At 42.9% G+C, this 23809-nt stretch overlaps 1 protein-coding gene across 2 annotated transcripts in view; it reads left to right on the top strand.

Moving 5' to 3' along the window:
* The window catches only part of ephb2a (eph receptor B2a), an 84193-nt gene that overhangs the window by 33980 nt on the left and 26404 nt on the right, over window positions 1-23809 (top strand). The window contains exons 1-9 of one of the 2 annotated variants that reach the window (XM_063882721.1): window positions 6654-6671; window positions 11160-11163; window positions 11601-11665; window positions 12787-13471; window positions 17962-18117; window positions 18393-18728; window positions 19296-19420; window positions 19589-19751; window positions 19887-19995. In XM_063882721.1, the coding sequence (XP_063738791.1) occupies window positions 6669-6671; window positions 11160-11163; window positions 11601-11665; window positions 12787-13471; window positions 17962-18117; window positions 18393-18728; window positions 19296-19420; window positions 19589-19751; window positions 19887-19995 (1646 nt within the window). In that variant the 5' untranslated portion in view covers window positions 6654-6668. Of the gene's footprint in view, window positions 1-6653; window positions 6672-11159; window positions 11164-11600; window positions 11666-12786; window positions 13472-17961; window positions 18118-18392; window positions 18729-19295; window positions 19421-19588; window positions 19752-19886; window positions 19996-23809 lie in introns of those variants that run through there. The other variant, XM_063882713.1, reaches the window with a different exon arrangement.

Below are 23809 nucleotides of genomic sequence, written 5' to 3'. Positions count from 1 at the left end.
CACTCAAACATTTCTTTGAATGAGCAGCTTGTATGGAGAATGTGGCTCAACCTGGGCTTTCGCAATGGCTGCACCAACAATTCTGGTCTCTTTCAGGCCATCTCTCACGACCAGTTGCAGTGTATGTGCAAAACACTGCATTCTGCATTCACTCTTCGCCATTATAAAGAGGTCAACCCTCTCTTGATCCTCTGGAGGTCATTCCACAGATCAGCATCGTCTCGGTCTTCTTCTTCCTCTTGACCTGGAAAGCAGGTGGTGAAGGCCTTCTTCATGTCGGCCGCATTATCACAGATAATGTGGTCCAACTTCCTTCTCAGCTTGAAATCTTCACACACCTGCTGAAACTCCTCACAAATCCTTTCACCAGTATGTGATCCTTTGAAACGGCTGCATGCCAGTAGAGCCGACTTTAAGGAGAGGGAGTCATCAGCTGAAGTCATCAGCCAGTGTACTGTGACCCCAAAGAACCCCCCCATCTGTCTGTCGGACCGTATATCTACAGTCACCGACACACTATCTGCATTTCCTAGGTCTGATTTTAGCTTCATCCGTCGCTCAGCCACTACCTCATCCAGCTTCGTGGTTATTGTCCTCACAGGGGCGTACCTGCTGTCCACTACAGTCAAAAAGTGCTGGAAGCTTGGGTCTTCAATTATGGATAGTGGCAGGTTGCATTCAATTATCAGATCCGACAGGATTGAGTTGCTGATGGCTCTCTGCTGTGGATGATTAAAGCTGTAGGTATTGCTTGGAGTTCTTGAAGTAATAAACTGCGATATCATTGGCTGAGTGGTGTCAAATGTGTCCTTAGTAGTGATGTACTCTTCAAATCTAGACAGAGGGGAGAAGTGCAAAAAAACTACTTTTAGCTCATGTTTTCATTGCATAATATTCTATTAATAAATACCATACGGAAATGAAATGGAGACACTTCTCTGTTATATACTACGATTTACTCTTGAAAGTGGCCCATTTCTCATTTATGTCATACATCTCTCATATATCATATACTTATACATACATTTACAGTAATAGGGTTTGTGCATGTTGTTTGGCTGTTATACTTTATATATATGATTTAACCCAAAAAAAAGCAGCTAGCGCTAACAAACTAACAGCTACATTGATGCGGTAGCTAGACCTGATCTGCCAAGTGAATCAATCTGGCAATTTCAGATAGGCTACCGTATTTCAGTCAAATTGTCTGTTATTTGATAGGCGGGATCAATGTGAAACTAAGTCAACATGATTAAAACTTAATGTGATGCAAACAGTAAGCTCTTGTCACGTTTGACTGATGGAGATGGGATGTTAGCTGCCAGCTAACGTTAGATTAAAAATAATGTGAAATTAGCTAGAGACATTACTTACTTTTCTTTGTGTAGTCGGAAATGGCGGATGAAATTTGACGTGGTGCTGGATGTGTCGGATATTTTTGGGCCGCACACCTTGCACACGGCGAATCGTTTCTTTTGTTGAGTTGAATAGTCTTTAAATCCAAATTTTATGATTTTGGGAACACTGGCTGCAGTAGCAGCAGAACTGGCAGCACCTTCCATCTTCCAAACCCTGACCGCTCTACTGTAGATGGCGGGCGCATCACCTAGTAGAGATTACTGGTTGCCAGGTTCGCCCACATGCAACAGGAAACATCCAATCGAAAATATTTTTTATTATTATTATTCACCAATTAACCAAGACAGCAATGACTTGTCGAGTCATTGCATGCAAGTCTAAGTCAAGTCTCAAGTCATGAGTAGCAAGTCCAAGTCAAGTCAAGTCTTTTCTCACTCTTGATCAAGCAAGTCACAAGTCCTCAATCTGGCGATTTAAGTCTGACTCGATTCAAGTCACTAGACTCGAGTCCCCCATCTCTGGTCTGAACTATCATCAAGTCACCTACCAGAAGTTTGCAGTAAACCTGGTGCTGTCGGCATCTGCACACTGAGCCTGGACGGTTTGGACGGTGCCAGTCTCTTAGAGGCGATGTTGCTCTCTCCAGTTGGGCAGTATGTGAATATGATTTCTAAAATTGTGGATAGTTAATTTAATCATAAATTGACTATAACTCCTCTAGCATTGCAAATTAAGTTCCATGATGTGTGATACCAAGATAGAACCAAAAATCATCAGAATACTGAATGTTTAAGCAGCATGGCAGGCCGCTCTGTGACATAAAACAAAGTGAATTTCGCTGATGTATCCCTGTGGGTTTAATCCAGCGTGGCATACAGAGCGTGGCGCAGCCTACGAGGATTATGCGTGCTGGACTTGGCCCACTCTCTCCTCCTCTTTGCCCTACTTTCCATTGAATCCTGCAGAGAAAGGCAGAACAAGAGCTCTCTGCTCTCTCTCCATTTATACATATTTATTTATATATAGTGCAGGAATGCAGGGACAGATGGAGCAGTGGGAGAGGGAGGCTGCCATTATTCAACAGAGAAAGACACATGTGAGCTCACAGCTGATTGAAGCATAAGTATTCTTCCTCATCGAGTGTTTTGGTGTTCCTTGGACATGATGTCACCTGCCTTTCTTTCAGAGTGGCTTCCTGTCATTCTAATTTCTAGCAGCATGTTGTGTCCTGTCAGTTGTGATCAAACTGCATAGACTCAGGAGCTGCCATGACGAATGTCTAGTCACGAAAGGAGGGCAACATATACTAATGCACCCCCGCCCATGCCAGCCCACGCTGTCCCCATTCCCCGCTCCAACCAATGACAGCCCGGCTGCATTTTAAATGCTCAACTGTGGCAGGGCGCAGCATTATTAACAAATATAACCCCTCTGTCTCTGATCATGACGGATTTCAATCCCACTGCTCTGACACGTGATGACGGATGTCTCTATGAGCAAACGTGCCGTCAACTGGTAAATCCAGGTATTTGCAGTATGTTTTTTTATGCACATTAATATCAATCAATACATATTTCGTTCAGGATGTGAGTATTTAAGTATCATGTGAATATGCCCACATAAATCCCAAAGAAAAAAGCGAGTCAATAACACCCAGAAGATTGGCTCAGAAGATTCTAGCGTGTCTTTTTTTTATTTAGAAAAATAAAATGTCCAACAAACAGGAATCAATTTATAAATAATACAATAAAAGCAGAGCAAAACACCCCGATAATAACTTCTCGTGTAGCAAAATGACAATATAACTGTGGAGTGTGTGACAGAGGGCTGTGTCTCTGCACACACACACACACACACACACATCTTCAGTTTCCGGGCCTCCTGCTGCCTTCCTGCTTGTGTCTGTGGGAATGGGTTTTGGGTCAGTGCTCATCGCATCTTTATTCCTGTTTAGCGGGAGCTCTGACACCTGCCCCCCCCCCCCTCCAAGCTCCTCATTAATCGCTGCTGACACTAAGAGGAAGCGAGCAGCCGGAAAAATGAGCCATTTGGATGCAACAGTGGATGCTGGCAATTCAGGCTGACTGAAAACCAACAAAAGACAACAGTCAGTCAATAACAAACACAAATACTATAGTTGTTTTTGTATATTGTTAGGTGTGATAAAACTGTAGCTTCAAAAAGTTTTTCAAAGTGTAAATGTTCCCACTGTGTTAGGAAAACATTTGTAAACATGTACAGTATGTTAATGCTGAATAGGACGTGCTGCCCACTCATACTGTGGTGACAGTAATCGCCTGGCCACCACCCAGAACAAATGCTAACACACGTGTTCCACTAACACACTCCTGTCAGTGTGTATGGCTTCCTTGTGAAATGAGAGTTACCTTTGAAAATATCTATGCAGTACACTAGGAAAGCCTACGTTCGTACAGTAGCTGGGGGCCCAAGGGAGTCTAGCAGACAGGGCCAGTGTGTATGAACCGCCCTCCAGCATGACTTCAATCTTTGTCTTTGGAACTACATAGAAAACAGGTCTTTTTCTTTAATCTGTTTTTGTGACCTCAACAAAGACACCTTTCTCTAAAAGCATCCTGGGACGGGCCCTAATGATACCGGTGACGGATGTAGTTGTGTGAAGAATGAGAAAATGAGGATTCACAGTTTGGATGATGTACCAGGGAATAAAACTGACGGTGTATCCATCTCCTCTTCTAAATTTAACAAATCTGTTGTTGTGTTGCTCTTACGAGTCCTGATTTAATTGAAGTAGAATAATAAATCAAGTTGTGTTCTGTCTGAAAATCATGACAGTAGTTTTTTTTAACAAAATGTTTATTCATTTTTCATTTCTTTAAATAACATAGTTACAAGACACAACATAGCTTACGTAAACTTATATTAAAAAAATTAAAATGGCAAAGACAAGCACATCATTTGAAAAATATACAATTGAAATATATAATGAAAATGAAAATGAAATGAAATAAAAATAAAAGCAAAAGCAGGAGCAACATTATCCTGAAAAGTGTACATATTCACAGCAGTTTAAGAAGTACTTTACTTGTTCTTTCAACCCCTCTCATGGATTCCCATTGTTCTTTCTCAGCTTGTTTGACACATTAACATTCCCTAACAGTTGAGTTAACGGGCCCCAAACCCTATCAAAGGCGTCATTTTAAATCATGACAGTATCACAAATTCACACAGAATAATTTGCCTGCCTGCAACTAACCATAAACCCACAATGATTCCCCTTGGGGGTGGATCTGAGATATTTTGGTGTTAAAATTATTATAGAAAAGTATCTTTTTTATCAACTTCTAGTTATTGCTCTTGATGAACCGTGTGTTGGTTATCAGAGTAAATGTGAGCACAGTGATCTCTGTGAGGCTGCTCTGCTGCTGAAGACACGTGAAGCTGAGAGCAGCATGTTGGAGGGCGTTCAGTGAATTACTTCCGCTCTGTTTGTAGGCTAATAGCTACTTTTATGCAAAGGCTCATTGAAGTGGGCAACTTGTGTGTTAGTTTGTGCAGTTGTGTGTACTGATTAGATCATAAAGGCAGACAATAAAAACCCCAGAATGAAACAACTGTCTCTTAAACGTCTTTTGTGACGGAACATGAAATCAGGCTGTGATCAGATCAGATTTGTAGCCACAAACATTCTGTCATCCTCTCTCCTCTCAAAGCCCCTGAAGGGAGAAGCTTTACTCTTAGCACTTGGACACTCAGGGTGATATGAATAATTGAAGATGTGGTGGATACACAGTGCTAGCAGCATGGTTTCACCTGACATGTGAGGGGGATGGCACGGAGATTATAGACCTCACTCAGAGGCTTATGAATGTAGAGTCACAGAGAGCAGATGCCTGCGGGCATGAGGAGGAGCTGTCAGGAGCTGCGGCTGTGGATGTGCGTGGCTATTATTAGCACTGTGTTCACACAGTTTTGGTGTGAGCGTGTTGTTTCAAGAACCTGTGATAGGACAAAATGCAATTTAAGAAATATTTTGACAGAATCTTCGAGGTGAAACTACATTGTTCACATGACAAAGTGATCTACCAGCATCTTGCACTTTCATGTACGAGTTTCCAAATCTGTCTTGGCATGTTTTGGATGAGGGGACTGTTCTCATGTCTGTGTGAACTGTCCATGGGGGAACATAACATATTCAGACACAGATGAAAATAATGAATTATTTGAAACTATAATTATTGTTTTTTGTTCTCCACCATCTTACAGAAAGTGTCTCCTCTTTCTTGGCCTATATTTTTCTCATCACATGCAGCTACACACACTAACCTGTTCCAGGCGTAGGGAGTAACATGTATTCGGATTACTTAATCAGGATACAAAAAAAAAAAAGTGACTGTATTCCCTTAAAGTTACAGTAATTAAAAAAGTAATCAGATTACTGGTACATTTTTAAAAACCGGGATTACTTGCAGGATTACAAAGTATCAATAAAGATGGATATATTAAAGTACACATACTGACCGATTATTTAGGCTACTTTCATTCTTCTTTTTTTATGATATATTTTTTAGTGCTGCGGTGGCTGACACCTGATTCATTAAAACGAAAATACAGTTTGCTTTTATTTCATATATTAAACTAAAACACTTTTTGTAAGTGCTAATATTCTGTAGGTCTAACGCAGGGGTGTCCAAACTACTTCTCAAATATATATGTTAAAATATATTAATGAGCCCAATTTTCAAATAAATTCAGTCATTTAGAATTTAAAACCTTTTCTAACAAATCTTAGCCCAATAACTTATTTCTATAACAACCTTAAAATTTAACCTTCATATTTACTCTTATTATAAGCAACCTGAGGCTTCTGTTTTAAGGAATGAGCTGCCAACAAAATAAATGAAACCCTAAAAAGAGCTGGGATGTAGGCTGTTTTTCCCTTAACTTTCGTCTTGTGTTAGTTCCCTGTTACCATCTCTTATGTTAACGGGTCGATTTGACCCGTGTTTTAATTTAGTTGTAAAATACACTAAAAACAATGATCTATCATCCAATTTGTTTCTCATCTCTTGGTTACCTTGTTAGGCTTCCTTATCCATAAAAATATTGGTTTTAATATTTTTGGTGTGGGCCCCTGGACCTTTTTTTTGTCAGTATACCCCTCGATTTCAATAAAAAAAAAATGTAAAATGAACCTCAAGAGAATCATATAAATAAATAAAAGGTTGTTATGTCACCTGACTATTACTGAGGGGATTTAGAACACATCTCATAAATAAATTAGTTTGAATTATTTTTTAATTTTAATATTATGAACTATAGTAACATCTATGGTGTTACGGGTCAGTTTCGACCCATATATATTTACTTCAAGAAAAAGGCAAAAAAGTCTCTTTTTTCACCAATAGAACTTGAGTACAAACACAAAATGAAAAGCAGAACAAATATATATATATATATATATATATATATATATACAGTGGGGCAAAAAAGTATTTAGTCAGCCACCAATTGTGCAAGTTCTCCCATTTAAAAAGATGAGAGAGGCCTGTAATTTTTATCATAGGTACACTTCAACTATGAGAGACAGAATGAGAAAAAGAAATCCAGGAAATCACATTGTAGGATTTTTAATGAATTAATTGGTAAATTCCTCTGTAAAATAAGTATTTGGTCACCTACAAACAAGCAAGATTTCTGGCTCTCACAGACCTGTAACTTCTTCTTTAAGAGGCTCCTCTGTCCTCCACTCGTTACCTGTATTAATGGCACCTTTTTTAACTCGTTATCAGTATAAAAGACACCTGTCCACAACCTCAAACAGTCATACTCCAAACTCCACTATGGCCAAGACCAAAGAGCTGTCAAAGGAGACCAGAGACAAAATTGTAGACCTGCACCAGGCTGGGAAAAGTGAATCTGCAATAGGTAAGCAGCTTGGTGTGAAGAAATCAACTGTGGGAGCAATTATTAGAAAATGGAAGACATACAAGACCACTGCTAATCTCCCTCGATCTGGGGCTCCACACAAGATCTCACCCCGTGGGGTCAAAATGATCACAAGAACGGTGAGCAAAAATCCCAGAACCACACGGGGGGACCTAGTGAATGACCTGCAGAGAGCTGGGACCAAAGTAACAGAGGCTACCATCAGTAACACACTACGCCGCCAGGGACTTAAATCCTGCAGTTCCAGACCTGTCCCCCTGCTTAAGCCTGTACATGTCCAGGCCCGTCTGAAGTTTGCTAGAGGGCATTTGGATGATCCAGAAGAGGATTGGGAGAATGTCATATGGTCAGATGAAACCAAAATAGAACTTTTTGGTAAAAACTCAACTTGTCGTGTTTGGAGGAGAAAGAATGCAGAGTTGCATCCAAAGAACACCATACCTACTGTGAAGCATGGGGGTGGAAACATCATGCTTTGGGGCTGTTCTTCTGCAAAGGGACCAGGACGACTGATCCGTGTAAAGGAAAGAATGAATGGGGCCATGTATCGTGAGATTTTGAGTGAAAACCTCCTTCCATCAGCAAGGGCACTGAAGATGAAGCGTGGCTGGGTCTTTCAGCATGACAATGATCCCAAACACACCGCCAGGGCAACGAAGGAGTGGCTTCGTAAGAAGCATTTCAAGGTCCTGGAGTGGCCTAGCCAGTCTCCAGATCTCAACCCCATAGAAAATCTTTGGAGGGAGTTGAAAGTCTGTGTTGCCCAGCGACAGCCCCAAAACATCACTGCTTTAGAGGAGATCTGCATGGAGGAATGGGCCAAAATACCAGCAACAGTGTGTGAAAACCTTGTGAAGACGTACAGAAAACGTTGGACCTCTGTCATTGCCAACAAAGGGTATATAACAAAGTATTGAGATGAACTTTTGTTATTGACCAAATACTTATTTTCCACAACAATTTGAAAATAAATTCTTTAAAAATCCTACAATGTGATTTTCTGGATTTTTTTTTCTCATTCTGTCTCTCATAGTTGAGGTATAACTATGATAAAAATTACAGGCCTCTCTCGTCTTTTTAAATGGAAGAACTTGCACAATTGGTGGCTGACTAAATACTTTTTTGCCCCACTGTATATATATATATATATATATATATATATATATATATATAACAAATATAACAAAATATAGATTTTCAAGGTCAAACAAACAACAACCAATCAAGCAAATCAAACCAATAGAAATCAATTACTAGTTCCAACACTAATAAAAAACAAAATCAGAGTAAAAGTCTCTGTTTGCAAGAACATGCATGTGTATGTGTGTGTGTGTTTAGATGCATGTGTGGCAAAAAGTGACACTTTTGTCTGTCTGACCAAGGTTGCAGCATCTGGGTCTCGGGGCACCCGTTCCCTTCGCTCAATGTGTAGCTTGACAAGAGAATTTCCCAGCTCCTCAAGAAACATTCTCCGCTTGTTTTTTTTGGTTGAGTTCCATCCTTGGTGGATGTGGGTCCACAACACAAATGCATTACATGCAGACACATCAAGGATGTTGTAGAACACAACCATTGGCCATCTCCTGGTCATTCCCTGGCAAGTATAGGTGGCAGTCAGCTTGTCCAGGTTGTCCACTCCTCCTTTGTTTTTGTTATAGTCGAGGATAATTGTGGGCTTTATGTCACTTCTTGATGACACAGCTGCATCTTTGTGAAGAGTAGACATAAGTATCACATTCCGGTTTCTTTTTGGACAATATGAGACAACAGTGGTGGTGTCTGTAAAAGCAAACTTTGTGGAAAGTGCAGCCCTGTCCTTCACCTGCAAGATTTCAGCAGGCAGCTCAGGTTTATTTTTCTTCACTGTGCCCACCATGGTAAGTTTCCTCCTGAGAAGTTCTTGTCCAAGGTCATAGCTGGTAAAAAAATTGTCACAAGTGATATTGTGACCCTGCAGTCCAGTACTCATATCGAGGACCACACGTTTTCCTTGGTTTTTCTCAGCTTTGCCTGTGTAAATCTGTAGATTCCAGGCATAGCTGGTTTTTGCATCACAGGCTGCCCAGATTTTTATGCCGTACTTCCCTGGCTTACTGGGTATGTATTGCCGGACGTTCATCCACTGTCACCTCTGGCCCTGGGTTGAACATCAGTGGAAGGAGCTGCACCCATCTCTCCCAGACATCCCTGATGGGGGCAAGCTTGTCAGATCTTGCTCTGGTATCTCTGTTGTCAAATCTGAGGACTCTTGATATCATGTGAAAGGTCTGAAGTGACATTGTTGCCCGGAAAATATTTCTGCCTGTCGATGCGTCCCACAGACTATCAGTGGCCTCATTGCAGGATCTGTACACTCCAGCAAGAAGAAGAACACCAATATAAGCATCCAGGTATTCCTCATCAATGTCTTTCCACATGCTGCCATGGACTTTTTTTCCTTCAAGGTTTGTCATAGCAATGATGACTCTTTTTAGTGACAATGGCATAAATAGCTCAAAACATGTCTTGATGTCGCTGACTCTCATCACAGCAAACCTTGTGATTCCAGGGGTCATTTTGAGGACATTTGCAGCAGCTGCCCTGCCATGTACATCAGGAGGTACTGAGCTCCAACAGATCTTACCATTTTTGGACTTGAATCTTTCAGCGGGAGCAGCTTCAGCACCGGTGACCTCCTCATCAGACTCATCAGATGTGTCTGTGTCTTCTGGATGATACTCCACATTGTCTTCCTCCTCAGAAACCTGCTCATCCGAATCACTATGCTGCTCTGTGTCCTCTCCCTCATTTTCACCAAAAATATTATCCAGAACTTGGCTCACTGAAAATCTTCTTCTCATTTTTGCATGCTACAAATTGGAGATGTGTCACCAATTCTATACTGAATTGGCCTCACATGTCTGGATATGCCAGTCTTTGTTTGTTTTGTTTTTGTGCAGGTATATTTTATGCATTTAAAACCTAAAAACGGGTCGGTGCCGACCCTAACACAAGACGAAGGTTAAACCATTTGAAAGTATCGCACATTACTCACCTACATTTGATTTGTTTTACTAACTTATAACTTAACTTTTGAGGCAATATTCACCTCTATAAGTGGACCAGCTCTCCGTATTCTGTGTGTGGCCCTCTGTGATACAAGTTTGGACACCCATGGTCTAACCTTTTATGATCAAAAACAAGACACGTTTTTGATCATAAATATCTCCTTTTCTAAGGTCACACTGTTCTATTGTCTTAGAAAGTCAAAGAGAGGTAGGGGGAGGAGAGAGGGAGGGAGGGGGAGAGAGACAGGGAGGGAGAGAGGATAGAGGGAGGGAGGGGGGAGGGAGAAAGTGAGAGGAGAGAGGGAGGGAGGGAGTTCAGCATCCTGACCACCTGGTGGAAGAAGCTGTTCCTCAGCCTGGTGGAGCTCGAGCGGAGGCTGCGGAGCCTTCTCCCTGAAGGCAGGAGGCTGAAGCGGCTGTTGGAGGGGTGGGTGGGGTCCCCCGCAATGCCGAGTGCTTTGCGGGTGAGGCGGGTGCTGTAGATGTCCTGTAGTGTAGGGAGTGAGACCCCAATGATCCTCTGGGCAGAGTTCACGATGCGCTGCAGGCTCTTAAGGTTGGAGGCGGTGCAGCTTCCAAACCACAGCGTGATGCAGCTACTGAGGATGCTCTCAGTAGCGCCTTGGTAGAATGAGAGCATGACAGTGGGGGGGGGGGGGGGGGGGCTCCTGCTCGCTTGAGCTTCCTGATGAAGTAGAGGCGTTGCTGGGCCTTCTTTGCCAGTGCAGTGGTGTTGTTGTTCCTACATAAAACACTTAGGTAAAAAACATCTTATTGATATTTATTTTCTCATTGGTTTGATTTTGAGGTAATCAAAAAGTAAAGGAAAGTAATCAGGTTACATTTTTATTTTGATATTCAGATTACTTTACCCATCCCAATTGTTTAATGACCCATTCCTTCGAGACATATCGTAAATATAAATCCGTTACAAAAAGGTTAGAACATTAAGTGTTCGTGCTTCACTTCATGAGTATAGCTTGGTGGCAGTCCCGCTGTATCGTTGTACACCAAGGAAAACACATTTAACATTCGACAGAAATAAATGCACAATCAGATTTTACTGTTAATTTTCGTCCTTATGCAAGCGCTCAGGGTGATGTGAGCTGTGTGGTGCTGTCTGGCTCATGTTGCTCCTAAAATAAATGACAGAAATTATGAAATGTTTCCCAGTGCAGCATGTAAAATGACTGAAATTATTATCCTGTAATAAACACAATATCTCTATGACTGATAAGATGAAATATTTTATTTTGTCTCCTTCAGAAGTACTAATGGACTCAACCACTGCAACAGCAGAACTGGGCTGGACCATCTACCCATCACAGGGGGTGAGTGGAACAAACCAATACACAAGGGACGTGTGTCATCTGACCTTCTGATGTTCTGTTGCAACATGACAGTCGCAGTGGTGACAAATACACATATACATACACATATACATACACATATACATATACATATACATATACAGTATTTTTCTGGTTGAAATGCACCAATGAGAGGAATCAGGGAGGAGGTTGTTTCAGTGCTAAGAGATGATGATGAAAGCCTCTATACATAAAGTTTGAATATGTAAAGTAATTTAATACATCAAATAAATGTAGGTTAGTAGAAAGAACAATATTTTCTCTTAAATGCAGTGAAATTGATGTATAAAATAAATGCAATGAAATGTGTACACTTTAGTAAAGTACAAGTTGCTCATCACTACAGAAAAATAAATCTACAGAGAGTAAATGAAAGTAATGCCTGTTGTTGACATTCTAATCCAAATTAAACCGCAGTACAGCTGGGAAAAGAACAACATAAGAAGCCAAACTTAACAAAACTTTGACTGTTTTTCCAAAAACCATTTCATAATGAATTTGTTTTCCAGCGATATTAAGTTCAAACCAGTTGGAATACAGTGTTTACAATTATTTGATATTAACTGTAGTGTAGCATGTTTAAATCCATTTTGTTTACTCCCTGCTGACAAACAACCTCCTGTAAGTCATGGAAATGTTGACCGCGATAAATAGAGGTGGAACTACAGGGACAAAGCAATGCAAAACCTTCTAAGGTGTGTTCAGACCAAAGGTGAAATCATCAAATTAAATCTAAGTTTATTTGTACCGCCCAATATCACAAAACACGTTTGTCTCAGCAGGCTTTACAGATTAAAAACAAACAACGAGTTTGTAAATAAAAAAAGTAGATTAAAATGAAAAGACAAAATAGTGTGTTAAATGCATAAAACAAAATAAAATAAGATACGGCAAAAGACAATAAAAATACATAAAACAATCAAATTAATAAATTCCATAAAATGCCCACTCTAACTAAAGGCTTTTTTTAAAAGGAAGTCTTCAGCTCTCTCTGCCTCTCTGAGAGAAATTATATCATAATATCTGTCAGTATGTGTCGTTCTGGCTCACTGAATAACCAGTTGTTTCTTGTGTGTTTGTAGTGGGAAGAAGTGAGCGGCTACGATGAGAACATGAACACCATTCGAACATACCAGGTCTGTAATGTCTTTGACAGCAGCCAGAATAACTGGGTCCGCACCAAGTTCATCCGGCGCCGCGGGGCTCAGCGCATCTATGTCCAGATGAAGTTCTCTGTGCGCGACTGCAGTTCTATACCTAACGTCCCTGGCTCCTGCAAGGAGACCTTCAATCTGTACTACTACGAGTCTGACTCTGACACTGCCACTAAATCGTCCCCCTCATGGATGGAGAACCCCTGGGTGAAGGTGGACACTATAGCAGCAGATGAGAGCTTCTCTCAGGTGGATCTGGGTGGCCGCATCATGAAGATTAACAGTGAAGTCCGGAGTTTTGGACCTGTGTCGCGCAACGGCTTCTACCTCGCTTTCCAGGATTACGGTGCATGCATGTCACTCATCGCTGTTCGGGTCTTCTATAGGAAATGTCCCCGTGTGACCCAGAATGGTGCAATCTTCCCGGAAACTCTTTCTGGAGCAGAGAGCACCTCTCTGGTGGCGGCCAGAGGGGTGTGTGTTCCCAACGGGGAGGAGGTGGATGTTCCCATCAAGCTGTACTGTAACGGGGAAGGGGAGTGGATGGTCCCCATCGGGCGCTGCATGTGCAAGGCCGGATACGAGGCAGTAGAGAATGGGACAGTCTGCAGAGGTAAGGAGCCTGAGTCCGCCACCGGGGTCTATGAGTATGTATCTGTGGTCCCAACCACATTCAAAAACAGGGTTGGGGACCAGAAATCGGTTCCACGCAAGAACAAAATCCAAAAGGCCAGTATGGGTGCTCTCTCTGGACTGGTTGGCACTCAGCAGAGCAATTCATCTTGTTTTTTCTTTAGTAGCAGCTTTATGGGGAGATAAATCAAAGATGCGAGTACAGGAGGCCCTATGTCATCTTCCTCACCCTAATCGTCTGTTTGTTCTCTAAGATATACAAGATATGGTATGATAAGATGTACCCTTATTAATCTCCATAGGGAAATTTGAGTGTTTAAGACAAGGAATGAATGTTATTCATTGTTTCAACTTGTGTGTTCTTCATAACTAACATTTCCTTTGAACCCCCTCCCAGAGTCTGTCTTCCCCCAGCGCTGTCCTCACATCCCCGGGACTGTGAGACAGACACGGGCTGAGCAGAGGGAAGTCAGGCTGTTGAAAGTTATTTTTTCGTTAAATGATTATTTATTTACCTTTAAGAGCAGTGACACGATGGGGCAGCTGGTGCCGGCAGGGTGCAGCGCCAGAGCGACAGTAGAGGAGGCCGGGGGAAATCTCAATTTGCACCTTTTAGAATTACCCTGTGAAAGCAAGGTAAACAGTTTTTTGTGAAAGAATCATGTGACCTGTTTTAACTCTCATAGAACCGTAAAGAATTGGAATCAATTAGTATACCTGGAAATTATCTGGAATAGTTAAAATCCTACCAATACCTTACATATTTACTAATGGAAAATAGGGAGAAATTATAGCTAGATTGAGATGCATTTTGATGAAAAATACCTGTAGCTAGTTCAGCAAGTTAGAGTCATTAAGTTCAGCCTGTAGCCTACATGTACATACTAACACTGTTGACTGAATGGATATGTCAATATGTGAGTTGCCAATATGCGAGTGGCGTAATGAAGGGATGTCCAGCAGAAGTCAGCTAGCTTCCATTTTAAATGTCTGATCCTCATTAATAATCTGAATCAGGTCGTTCCCTGTGTCTTGGCTGAGTGAAGACTCACATGTGATTCTGTATTTAAAATCTTTAAACAAACAGCAGAGGACAATATTTCCCCCGACTGGTCCGCAGATGGAGGTCAAACGATCGGTCCTGCATTGCCTCCTGTGATCAAGCATTGTTGTCCAGGATGGGGTCCACAGTGTAGCTCCACCCTCCTAACAAGTGTGTCACAGACTTTGGCAGGACTCTGAGGATGAGTACTGAAGGCCTGGTCAGTGGAATGAGTGAGATGTCACATGATGTGAAACATCGAAGGCTCTGCCTGCAGAGAGAGCTCTGTGGGGTTCCTGCTCTCTGATCCTCATTTGAGCTGGGGGGGTTTTAGATGGTTGCAACTGTAAAAATAAATATGATAGCAGGCTAATGTAACATCAGTGTCAGCTGACAGCAGACGAGCCGTGTAGATTTATGAAATTGTTATTTCGTAAACAGCCATGATTTTGTTTTGGGGGGGGGGGGGTACCTGGGTTCCACTCGTGTGACTAATCCATGTCCTGGGTGTAGGAAGGGCCTACCAGTCAAGGGAGCGGAGGAGTGGTGCAGTGGGGTAGAACTTAGGAAGGGTGCAGCATTCTGAATTAGGTGCTGAGGTCAGGTGGAACTTGCAGGTAGACCAGCCAGGAGGGAGGTGCAGTAGTCAAAGGGTGAGATGACCAGAGTCTGGGACACAACCTGCGTTTTCTTCAGGGTCAGTTCTCTATCGTCCTGATGTTGTAGAGTGGATCTGTAGGAGTAGGTTGCTGCAGCGACACTCCCACACAAACAAAGTCGAGCTGAGCAGACCATAGGCAGAAACGCCCTTTCATAGGGAAAACACTGCTGTCCCACAGACATTTTTTAATACAGGTTAAGGTAGCTTTGAAACATAGGCGCGACCTGCCTCAGCACCCCTTAAAGAAGGGTAGACAACCAGGGCCAGACCGATGCGCCTCCTGCATATCCTGAGTCAATCCCCCCAGAATAAGATGTTGGGTTGGAAACACCCAATGACCATTGTTTCGCTAAATTGAGAAGCAATAGTAAATGACTCAAACGTTAAGGTCAGAGGTCAATGGACAACACACCATTTTAGACAATTGTGTCAAACTTTTCGAAACTCCTTCACTGAATATTGACATTTTCACTCAAGGTTTATTTAGTTTGAACGTGTGAGTTCAACCCATACTTCTTCCTGTCATACCTGCACAGATGTTCACCATGAATTGCATGGCAGTGAAAAGGCAAAGACGGTGGAGGAACCGGCACAAGCTAAATGTGTTGCAGGAAAACTGGGCATCAGAAAGCAAACCACAGAGGCTGTGGACGGGTTTGTCGATGCTAAGCTGTCAGAAAATGTTTGGTGATTCAGAAATCATGTAATATTAAAGTTAAAAAACCTCTGATTTCTCTTAACATTTTGTAATGCATTTTTTATTACAACGCCACATGTATTTGTTGAAGTCATAACCGAAATGTGGGCTGGCTTTACATTGAGCTCCTGGCAACGTCCCGCCCACGTGACACGTCCCAACCTATCATCCCCCATATACATTTGGCGAGCTGAAACCCCTCTATGTGCTGTATCAGAAACAATGCGCCACATGTTCTGGAAGTAATAGGTTCTGTGTTTACATTAGCAAGCATGCTAACACTCAGAGCTAACACTGTACTGGAGAGACTATGTGTAATATAAAGGTCCTGTCCTTGTGGTAAACCGAGAGAGAGAAACGTTTGAGCTCCATACTGTTTCAGAAATAATGCTGGATGTGGTTTGAACATAATATGGTGTTTAATCACGGCAGCGTTTAGCTGAGTTTCTCCAGGTAGAAAACTCTTCAGAGGAGAGATCATGGCTCCAAAGGGGCGTGGCCAGCAGCAGCTCCAAAGGGGCGTGGCCAGCAGCAGCTCCAAAGGGGCGTGGCCAGCAGCAGCTAGTTCATTTAAAGCTACAGTCACAGAATCAGCACTTCAGGAACAGGGCTGAAATAGAGGGGGATGAGGCATGCTACAATGGGGGATCTTTTTGGTATTTTGAGCAAAACACTTCACAGACAAGTTTTGTAGAGATATAGCCCTACAATATATTGTTCAAATATAGCATAATAGGATAACTTCAATGCCCCTTTTCCACCAAACCGGATCCAGTTCAAGATCCGATCTTTTGCTTTTCTGGCGCTTTTCTGGTTCTAGCTTGTAGCACCCGTTGTGTTTCCACCACTCAGAGGCCGAGTGGAGCTCAAGTTGAGCTGCGTCATCGTTTGCGTCATGACGTAACCGTTTACGTGCCCTCTTATGACTGATTCATATTCACTGTCTGACTGTCACACAAGCAGCTGATGCATACCCCCCCCTCCCCATAATTGAATGTGTTTCAGTCTGAATTGATGCTGTTTGGCATCACAACGCTGTTATGAAAGTGTCTCTGGCATTAGACAGGTGATGTTAGCATAGCAAGCGAGGCTACTGTGACTATCTTGACTACTCTGTTATCCTATTGTGCCATAAGCCGTTTTCTACAGGCATATTTTACCGACGTAGTTTTCGCTATGATTTTACTTCAGATGGCAGCCTGTGTAGCCCATGCATTGATTCCATCCGATAGCTGCAATAAAACAAAACAACAGGAAAACGTCTGCCTGCTCTTCACCATGATCAATAACAGTGAACGGATGGTGATTAAAGTAAGGTAAAATAAACAGCATCACACTCAGCCTGGTTAGTGTGGCCTGACTTTATAAAGTGTGTGTTTTATAAGTGTGTGTGGTCGCGTTGTAGTCACTTTGCTCAGCGATACTGCTTGTTACAACTTGTACTCACCATGAACTGTTATTTCTCAGGTTAATCTCCCCCCTTCGAAGTAAGCTTGACGTATTGGTTTGTATTTGATCTTGGATCTTGCCGGGCAGCCGAGTGGGGCCAGAAAGATCAGTTTTTTCAGCGCTTAAAGCCAGCGCCGCTGTGGTTGAAACACGAAAAACCAGATCTTTATCGGCTCCAGCTCCGGCTACAGATCTGGGTTGGTGGAAAAACGGCATAATACATCCTTCTGACTACTCCTCTCCTCCCTTTATTGTCTTCTGTAGTCACAGTGTCCTCAGCTCCACGTGTTTTTGAACCAGTGAGCAGCTGAACTGACAGCTTCTGAGAGAGTCCTAGAACATGTCACCTCGATGAGATGACCTTTATAAGATGCAGATGTCCAGGCTATCATGACTCAATATATGCTCTGCTGGACTGTAGGAGAATTATGTAGGAATAATGCAGGGAATAAAATGCTCCTGACTAAAACTAATACTATGGTTCTCTCATGTGATAAAGAATCAACGATGTAGCGCTCTGTGTTTCTCTCTTGTTCGTTGGACCATGCAAATTGTTCTGAACCTTTTGTTCTCATTTGCTCCTGCTAATTTTCCTTTAACTGCTGTATATTTCCCTTACAGCTTGTATATCAGGCTTCTTCAAGGATGCACAGGGAGACCTGAAATGTCTGCAGTGCCCCATTAACAGCCGGACCACCAGCGAAGGAGCCACAAACTGTGTCTGTCGCAGCGGATACTTCCGCACCGACTCCGACCCTCAGCAGATGCCTTGCACAAGTACGAACTGTCAGCACATTCATAGCCGTCTTGCACACAGCAGCTCCAACATTGATTAAACATCAGGCTGTTTACATATCAATGTAGTTAGCTCTTAGGGAAAAAGACTAGTCCACTATTTCAAACTCCTGGAGAAACATACGCATGAGTATCTCTCTGGTCCATGCTGTAGTGACACAACATGCAGAAACTTTAACTCTTTCCAGAAGTTACAAAAAGCCCTTTTTAAAGAGAAGTTTTATTACTATATTTTCTTCTCCCCTGTTCTCTTTCAGCTGTTCCATCAGCTCCACAAAACGTCATCTCCGTAGTGAATGAGACCTCTCTGAGGCTGGAGTGGAGCCCCCCACAGGAGGGCGGTGGCCGAGAAGATGTTGTCTACAATATAATATGTAAGAGTTGTGGCAGTGGGCGGGGGGGCTGCACCCGCTGTGGAGACAATGTGCAGTTTGTCCCACGTCAGCTGGGACTGACGGACAGCCGTGTCCACATCAGTGACCTCCTGGCTCACACACAGTACACCTTTGAAATACAAGCTGTCAACGGCGTGTCCGACCAGAGTCCTTACTCCCCTCAGTTCACGTCGGTCAACATCACCACCAACCAGGCTGGTGAGGCAGACCAGAGTTTACATAAATTACATTTAATTCACTCAGTGGTGGAAGAAGTATTAAGATGTAAAATTGAAATAAAGTATACAAAATAAAACTAATCATTCGCCTGAAAAATGCCTTAATATGTGTATAATTACATTTATATTTGTGACATTTTAGATAATTTTGTTGCATCAAGTAGCAAGTACTGACAACAAAGTTCTGATTGACTTTTTGTAAAATATTTAAATAAATTGAGTCTTTTGTGACCTAAATAGATAGTCCACCAGTTTAGAAATGTTTAGAGATGCATTTTGTTAAACGTAGCTAAAGCTGTTAAATAAATGTAGTAAAGTAACATAACATGATTTCCCTTCTAAATCCTGCAGAGTAGAAGTGTAAAGTAGCATAAATTGGAAATACTCAACTTAACTACAAATACAAAAATTCTACTTAAGGACAGTACTTTAGTAAATGTACTTAGTTACTTTCCACCCCTGGCGTTCATGAATCGGTCCAGCAGTTTCTGTAGACTGTCTGTTTCTTCACAGCCTCTCTCTTAATCTAACATTCTTTTTGTCTCAGCACCATCAGCAGTGTCCATCATCCACCAGGTCAGCCGAGCCCCCGACAGCATCACCCTGTCCTGGTCCCAGCCGGACCAGCCCAATGGAGTGATCCTGGACTATGAGCTACAGTACTATGAGAAGGTGCATCAATGCTGCTCATGAGGAGTTAGTTACATATAGAATAGAAAGGCTTTTCCACAAAGGCTCATTCAGACATCATGACAGAGATGATCTTACTGCTGTAGTGATTTAATCATAGTAATTATACAGCAGAGTACTGAAATGATCATTTGTGTTGATTTGTTTCAGAACCAGGCAGAGTTAAACTCCTCTCTGACAAGGAGTCAGACCAACACTGCGGTCGTACAAAGCTTGAAGGCTGGGACGATCTACGTCTTTCAGGTTCGGGCCCGCACTGTCGCTGGATTTGGTCGTTTTAGCGGCAAAATGTACTTCCAAACCATGACTGAAGGTAGGAATGACAGTTACATCCACTCACTAACTAGATTTGTAAATACAGTATGATCACATCTGTTGCGTGAAAATAGGTAATCCGGCCATGGATAACATCCAAATTTGATAACATCCATATTTTTATTCCCTATAGAGGAATATAACACCAGCATCCAGGAGAAGCTCCCCCTCATCATTGGTTCTGCTGCTGCAGGGGTTGTCTTTATCATTGCCATCACTGTCTTCATAATTGTCTGCCGCAGGTAAGCCAATAATGTCACAGGCTATTCAAATAGTGTAAAAATTAAATTATTTCTATTTGCCATCACCATGTAGTGTTAAAGGAGTATCACTTAATGGTTGCATCTGTGATACAAATGTCATCAAACCAAACAATCAGCTAAAATACAATATAGTAAAACCTCTGAAAGCTGAAGAGATGGTGAATATTCTCTGTTGGTCCTTGACTGTAGTCAGTGGGTTATTGCTATATAAGCCACCTCAGGCAGATACTGCTGAAATACTGAAGCCTGCAGGGTAATTAACATCTGGTAACATATTATACATGCAATGCTTTGGTCTCCAAAACATTTAATATCATAAAAAAAATGTAGGCACAAATTACTTTCCTTAGGGTCCGCGTCCACATAGTAATAGTAATTGATTCCAATGACAACAGAGTGCATTCAATCGGAGGAGGCCACCTCCACGAAGGATTCTCTGTGGCCGCTCACAGCGCTCAGAGCTTAAAACATTTCAACGTTTCAGGAAAGCGCCGTCATTGTAGACATTGCATGAAAAGCTTGTTTTAGGGTTTGTCAGACATAAACAATCACAATGAAGACCTAAAAGCCTGATAGGTGGTGCAGATCGGCCGCCTGGACACCAGAGGTTTCTGCCGGTGAGTGTGTACGGCTGTCAGCCTGAGCAGTGTCTCATTCATACAAAATGTGAGAGCAGGACTCTGCTGGTCCAAAAAATGTACAGTAGCACAAATAGATGATAAAGTCCACGCGAGGTTGTCGTACAGTGGCGCTAATACGTTGTTGACTTATCTATGTCATGTAAACAATAAATGAGCGTTAGGAGCGTTTTTTGGATGAAACTGCGAGCAGGCGTTAACTTCCAGTCAGAAAAAGTCTCTATGTGGAAACTACTTATTCTAATTATCAATTGTTTTCTGTGTTTTCAAGTAAAATGAAGGCCTTCATTTTACTTGAAAACACAGAAAACGATGATCAGTATATTTTTGCTTTGTTTCACCTGTGGATAACCTGAAAGAAACAGAAACAACACCACAAACACTGTGGCATGCTAGCAAATTAGCTTCTGGCTAATGCAATGGTTAACACTAGTGCTGCGTACCTGGACTCACATTCAGGTTCAGGTCCGGACTCAAATCCAGAGGTTCAGGTTCAGATCCAACTTATAAGTCCGGACCTGAACCCATGGCTTGTGTGAGTAACTAAAGTGAACTTATTGTAAGCTAATTATCAATTGAAAATAAACTCATAATCATCTGAAATTCAAACTCGTCCAGTTTATTGTGTTCCCTGCTACTGTCCTTCCAACTTGTGTATACATTTCTCTACAAAGTACAAATGTAAAAACTACTACTAGTATATCTTATAATATAAAGCTAAGAATGCCTATTTTTTACAAGCCTATTTAAAATTAAAGCTTATTTTCCAAAAAGTATTGTTAAGCTTACCTCGATCGTTGTTATTTTGCTCGCCAAACATCACTGCCAATGTAGCTGAGGCTGCATGTGGAGTAGTTCCTATTTTGTGGTTTCGCCTCAAGTGCCTCGCTATGTTCGATGTTACCTCAGCGCACTTGATCACTTTCCCGCACACTTCGCAGTATCTAGCGGCAGTTTCGTCACATGATCCCACACCTTATTGGATTTAAAGCCCCGCGGCATTGTGTTTACAAGACCCGTGACGCTGTAGACCATGGCTGCCCAAATTGGGGCCCGCGACCGATTATATTTGGCCCGTGCCTTCCCGCACTGTCACCACCGATCAGAAGCTCTCGTTGAAAATTATTTATTGGCGCACTACCAAATATTGCCATAGGATGGCGCTGTTGAGCTCCAGTCAGCTCCTAGCTATCCGATAACGCCCAAGACTAGTGAGTGAGAGGATTCAAGGATGGAGCGTAGTAGGCTGTGGCACACAGACAAACGAAAATTTAAAAAACTTGGGAACAGGACTATTTTTTGTAGTGTAGACCAAACAAAGGAGCTAGCTACACTACCAAATATCCACTATCCGCTGTCCACTATGTTTAAGCCAATCACATCGCTAGCTTCCCTTGACGTCACACCGATCTCGCGAGCAGTTGCGATATTTTGCGAGACTTGGTGAGTTCAGTGATGGCCGCCATATCAGAAGCAGACACGATGCTTTTCGTTTTTTCTCAGCGCAAATTTCTCGATCTAAGGAAGGTTTTAGATGGTTTAGTATAAAAAGGAGAATATACGTAAGTGCTGGTTTTTTTGCGAGTCCAAGTACCGGTTCCCGACGTTATGGTTTTAACCGGACTTGAACCGAAACTTTTTACAAGTCCAGTACCGGTTCGGCGTACCTGTACGCAGCACTATCTGGTAGTGTGTGGAGGCGTCGTGGCAACAGCCACTAAGAAAGATAAAAAACGAAAGCTCCAGGGGCAGGAATGATGGGGCTGCTGAGGGTGCAGGGCCGCAGGGAGACCTCGTATCCTGGCGTGCTCCCATTCGATGAGAGCCTGGCAGCACATCTACTCAGCATAACAGGGAGACACGGGGATATTTCGACAAAATATAACGGCTGGGAGCATAGCTAGCCGCGGCCGCCAACAGCATGGGTATGCGGAGCGTTTAGCTGATTACCCCTCAGCAAGATGCCCCCACCTCAATGGGGCAGAGTGATTGTTTTTACCGCAGCAACGGCCAAATTAATAACTCAATCCACGGTGTGGTCGACGCTGCTGGCCGTGTGATATGCTTGGCCACAGTGGAATGACACGTATGGCTGTGACTCACGGGATTTAAAAAAAAAAGGGATCGCGATGACCCCCTAGGAGCTCCTGTGTTTACTGCAGGGCTCTTTGGGTCAATATCGTCGGTCACGCGCTACCCCACTTCAAGGCGCGAAGGCGAGTTCTTCCGCCCCCTCCCTCTATGGTGATAATGTGTATGTGTGTGATTGCCATGATAATATTGTGATTAAAACAAATTGCATTTATCAAGACCAAGATTCCGTTCCCTCCACAATCTCACACTTTCCCATGACATCTCATGAACTCGGCAGGAACCGTTTCATATGACGTTAACACTCACTCGCCGCCCCGCTATCACTCCAGTAAAGGAGGCAGCGGGTCAAGTGAGGGTATTAACCGCAGAGAGTGCCCTCAAAGCACTGTGCGCGTTCCGGGACACTTATAACCAGCGTGTGCTGTCAGAAAACACACCTCAGCTGGTGTAGTGGCTTCTATTAACGCATGTTGCCGTCAAGGTGGACACAGCGTAAATACGGAGCGTGCGCCCCCGTGGGAGCTGGCCGGGGTGCATTCAAGGACCTCCGCGGAGGCTCGCCCCTTTCCATGTCGGTCCCCCATGGGCCAATCTTCCTTTTTTGGATGATTTGGAGGCGGAGAGGACAAACACAAAGTACCACAGCTTCTTAGCTGCTGCTCCACAACTGCCTGCCCGTCCCCTAACACAGTGTTATGGGGAATGGGGTCTCAGCTGTGTACTAACAGATGGACAGGACACTGAGACTGGATTACTAAAGACGCTCCAGTTCTGCAGCGTCCCTCCTCCAATCATGGGTGTCAGGGAGGCAAATATATTATCCCAGGAGGAGATAGGCTCCCTTTCAACAGAAACCCAGGCATCTGCTAAGGGTGACTCCACGGGGGCGGGTGACCTCCTACGTCATGGTGTTCACAGATGCGTCTGTGACAGGATGGGGGGGGGGGGGTTTAGGTGCCTAGAGAGAGGTCTAGGAGGTGCCTGGAATCGGGCAGAGACCAACCACATTAACCTTATAGAGCTAAAGGCAGTAGTCCTTTAGCACTACAAACCCTTAATAC

Source organism: Eleginops maclovinus, chromosome 1 (assembly GCF_036324505.1).
Source record: "Eleginops maclovinus isolate JMC-PN-2008 ecotype Puerto Natales chromosome 1, JC_Emac_rtc_rv5, whole genome shotgun sequence".
Classification (NCBI taxonomy): Eukaryota; Metazoa; Chordata; class Actinopteri; order Perciformes; family Eleginopidae; genus Eleginops; species Eleginops maclovinus.
Note: the sequence above shows the minus strand (reverse complement) of the source record. Positions and strands in the feature narration are given on the sequence as shown.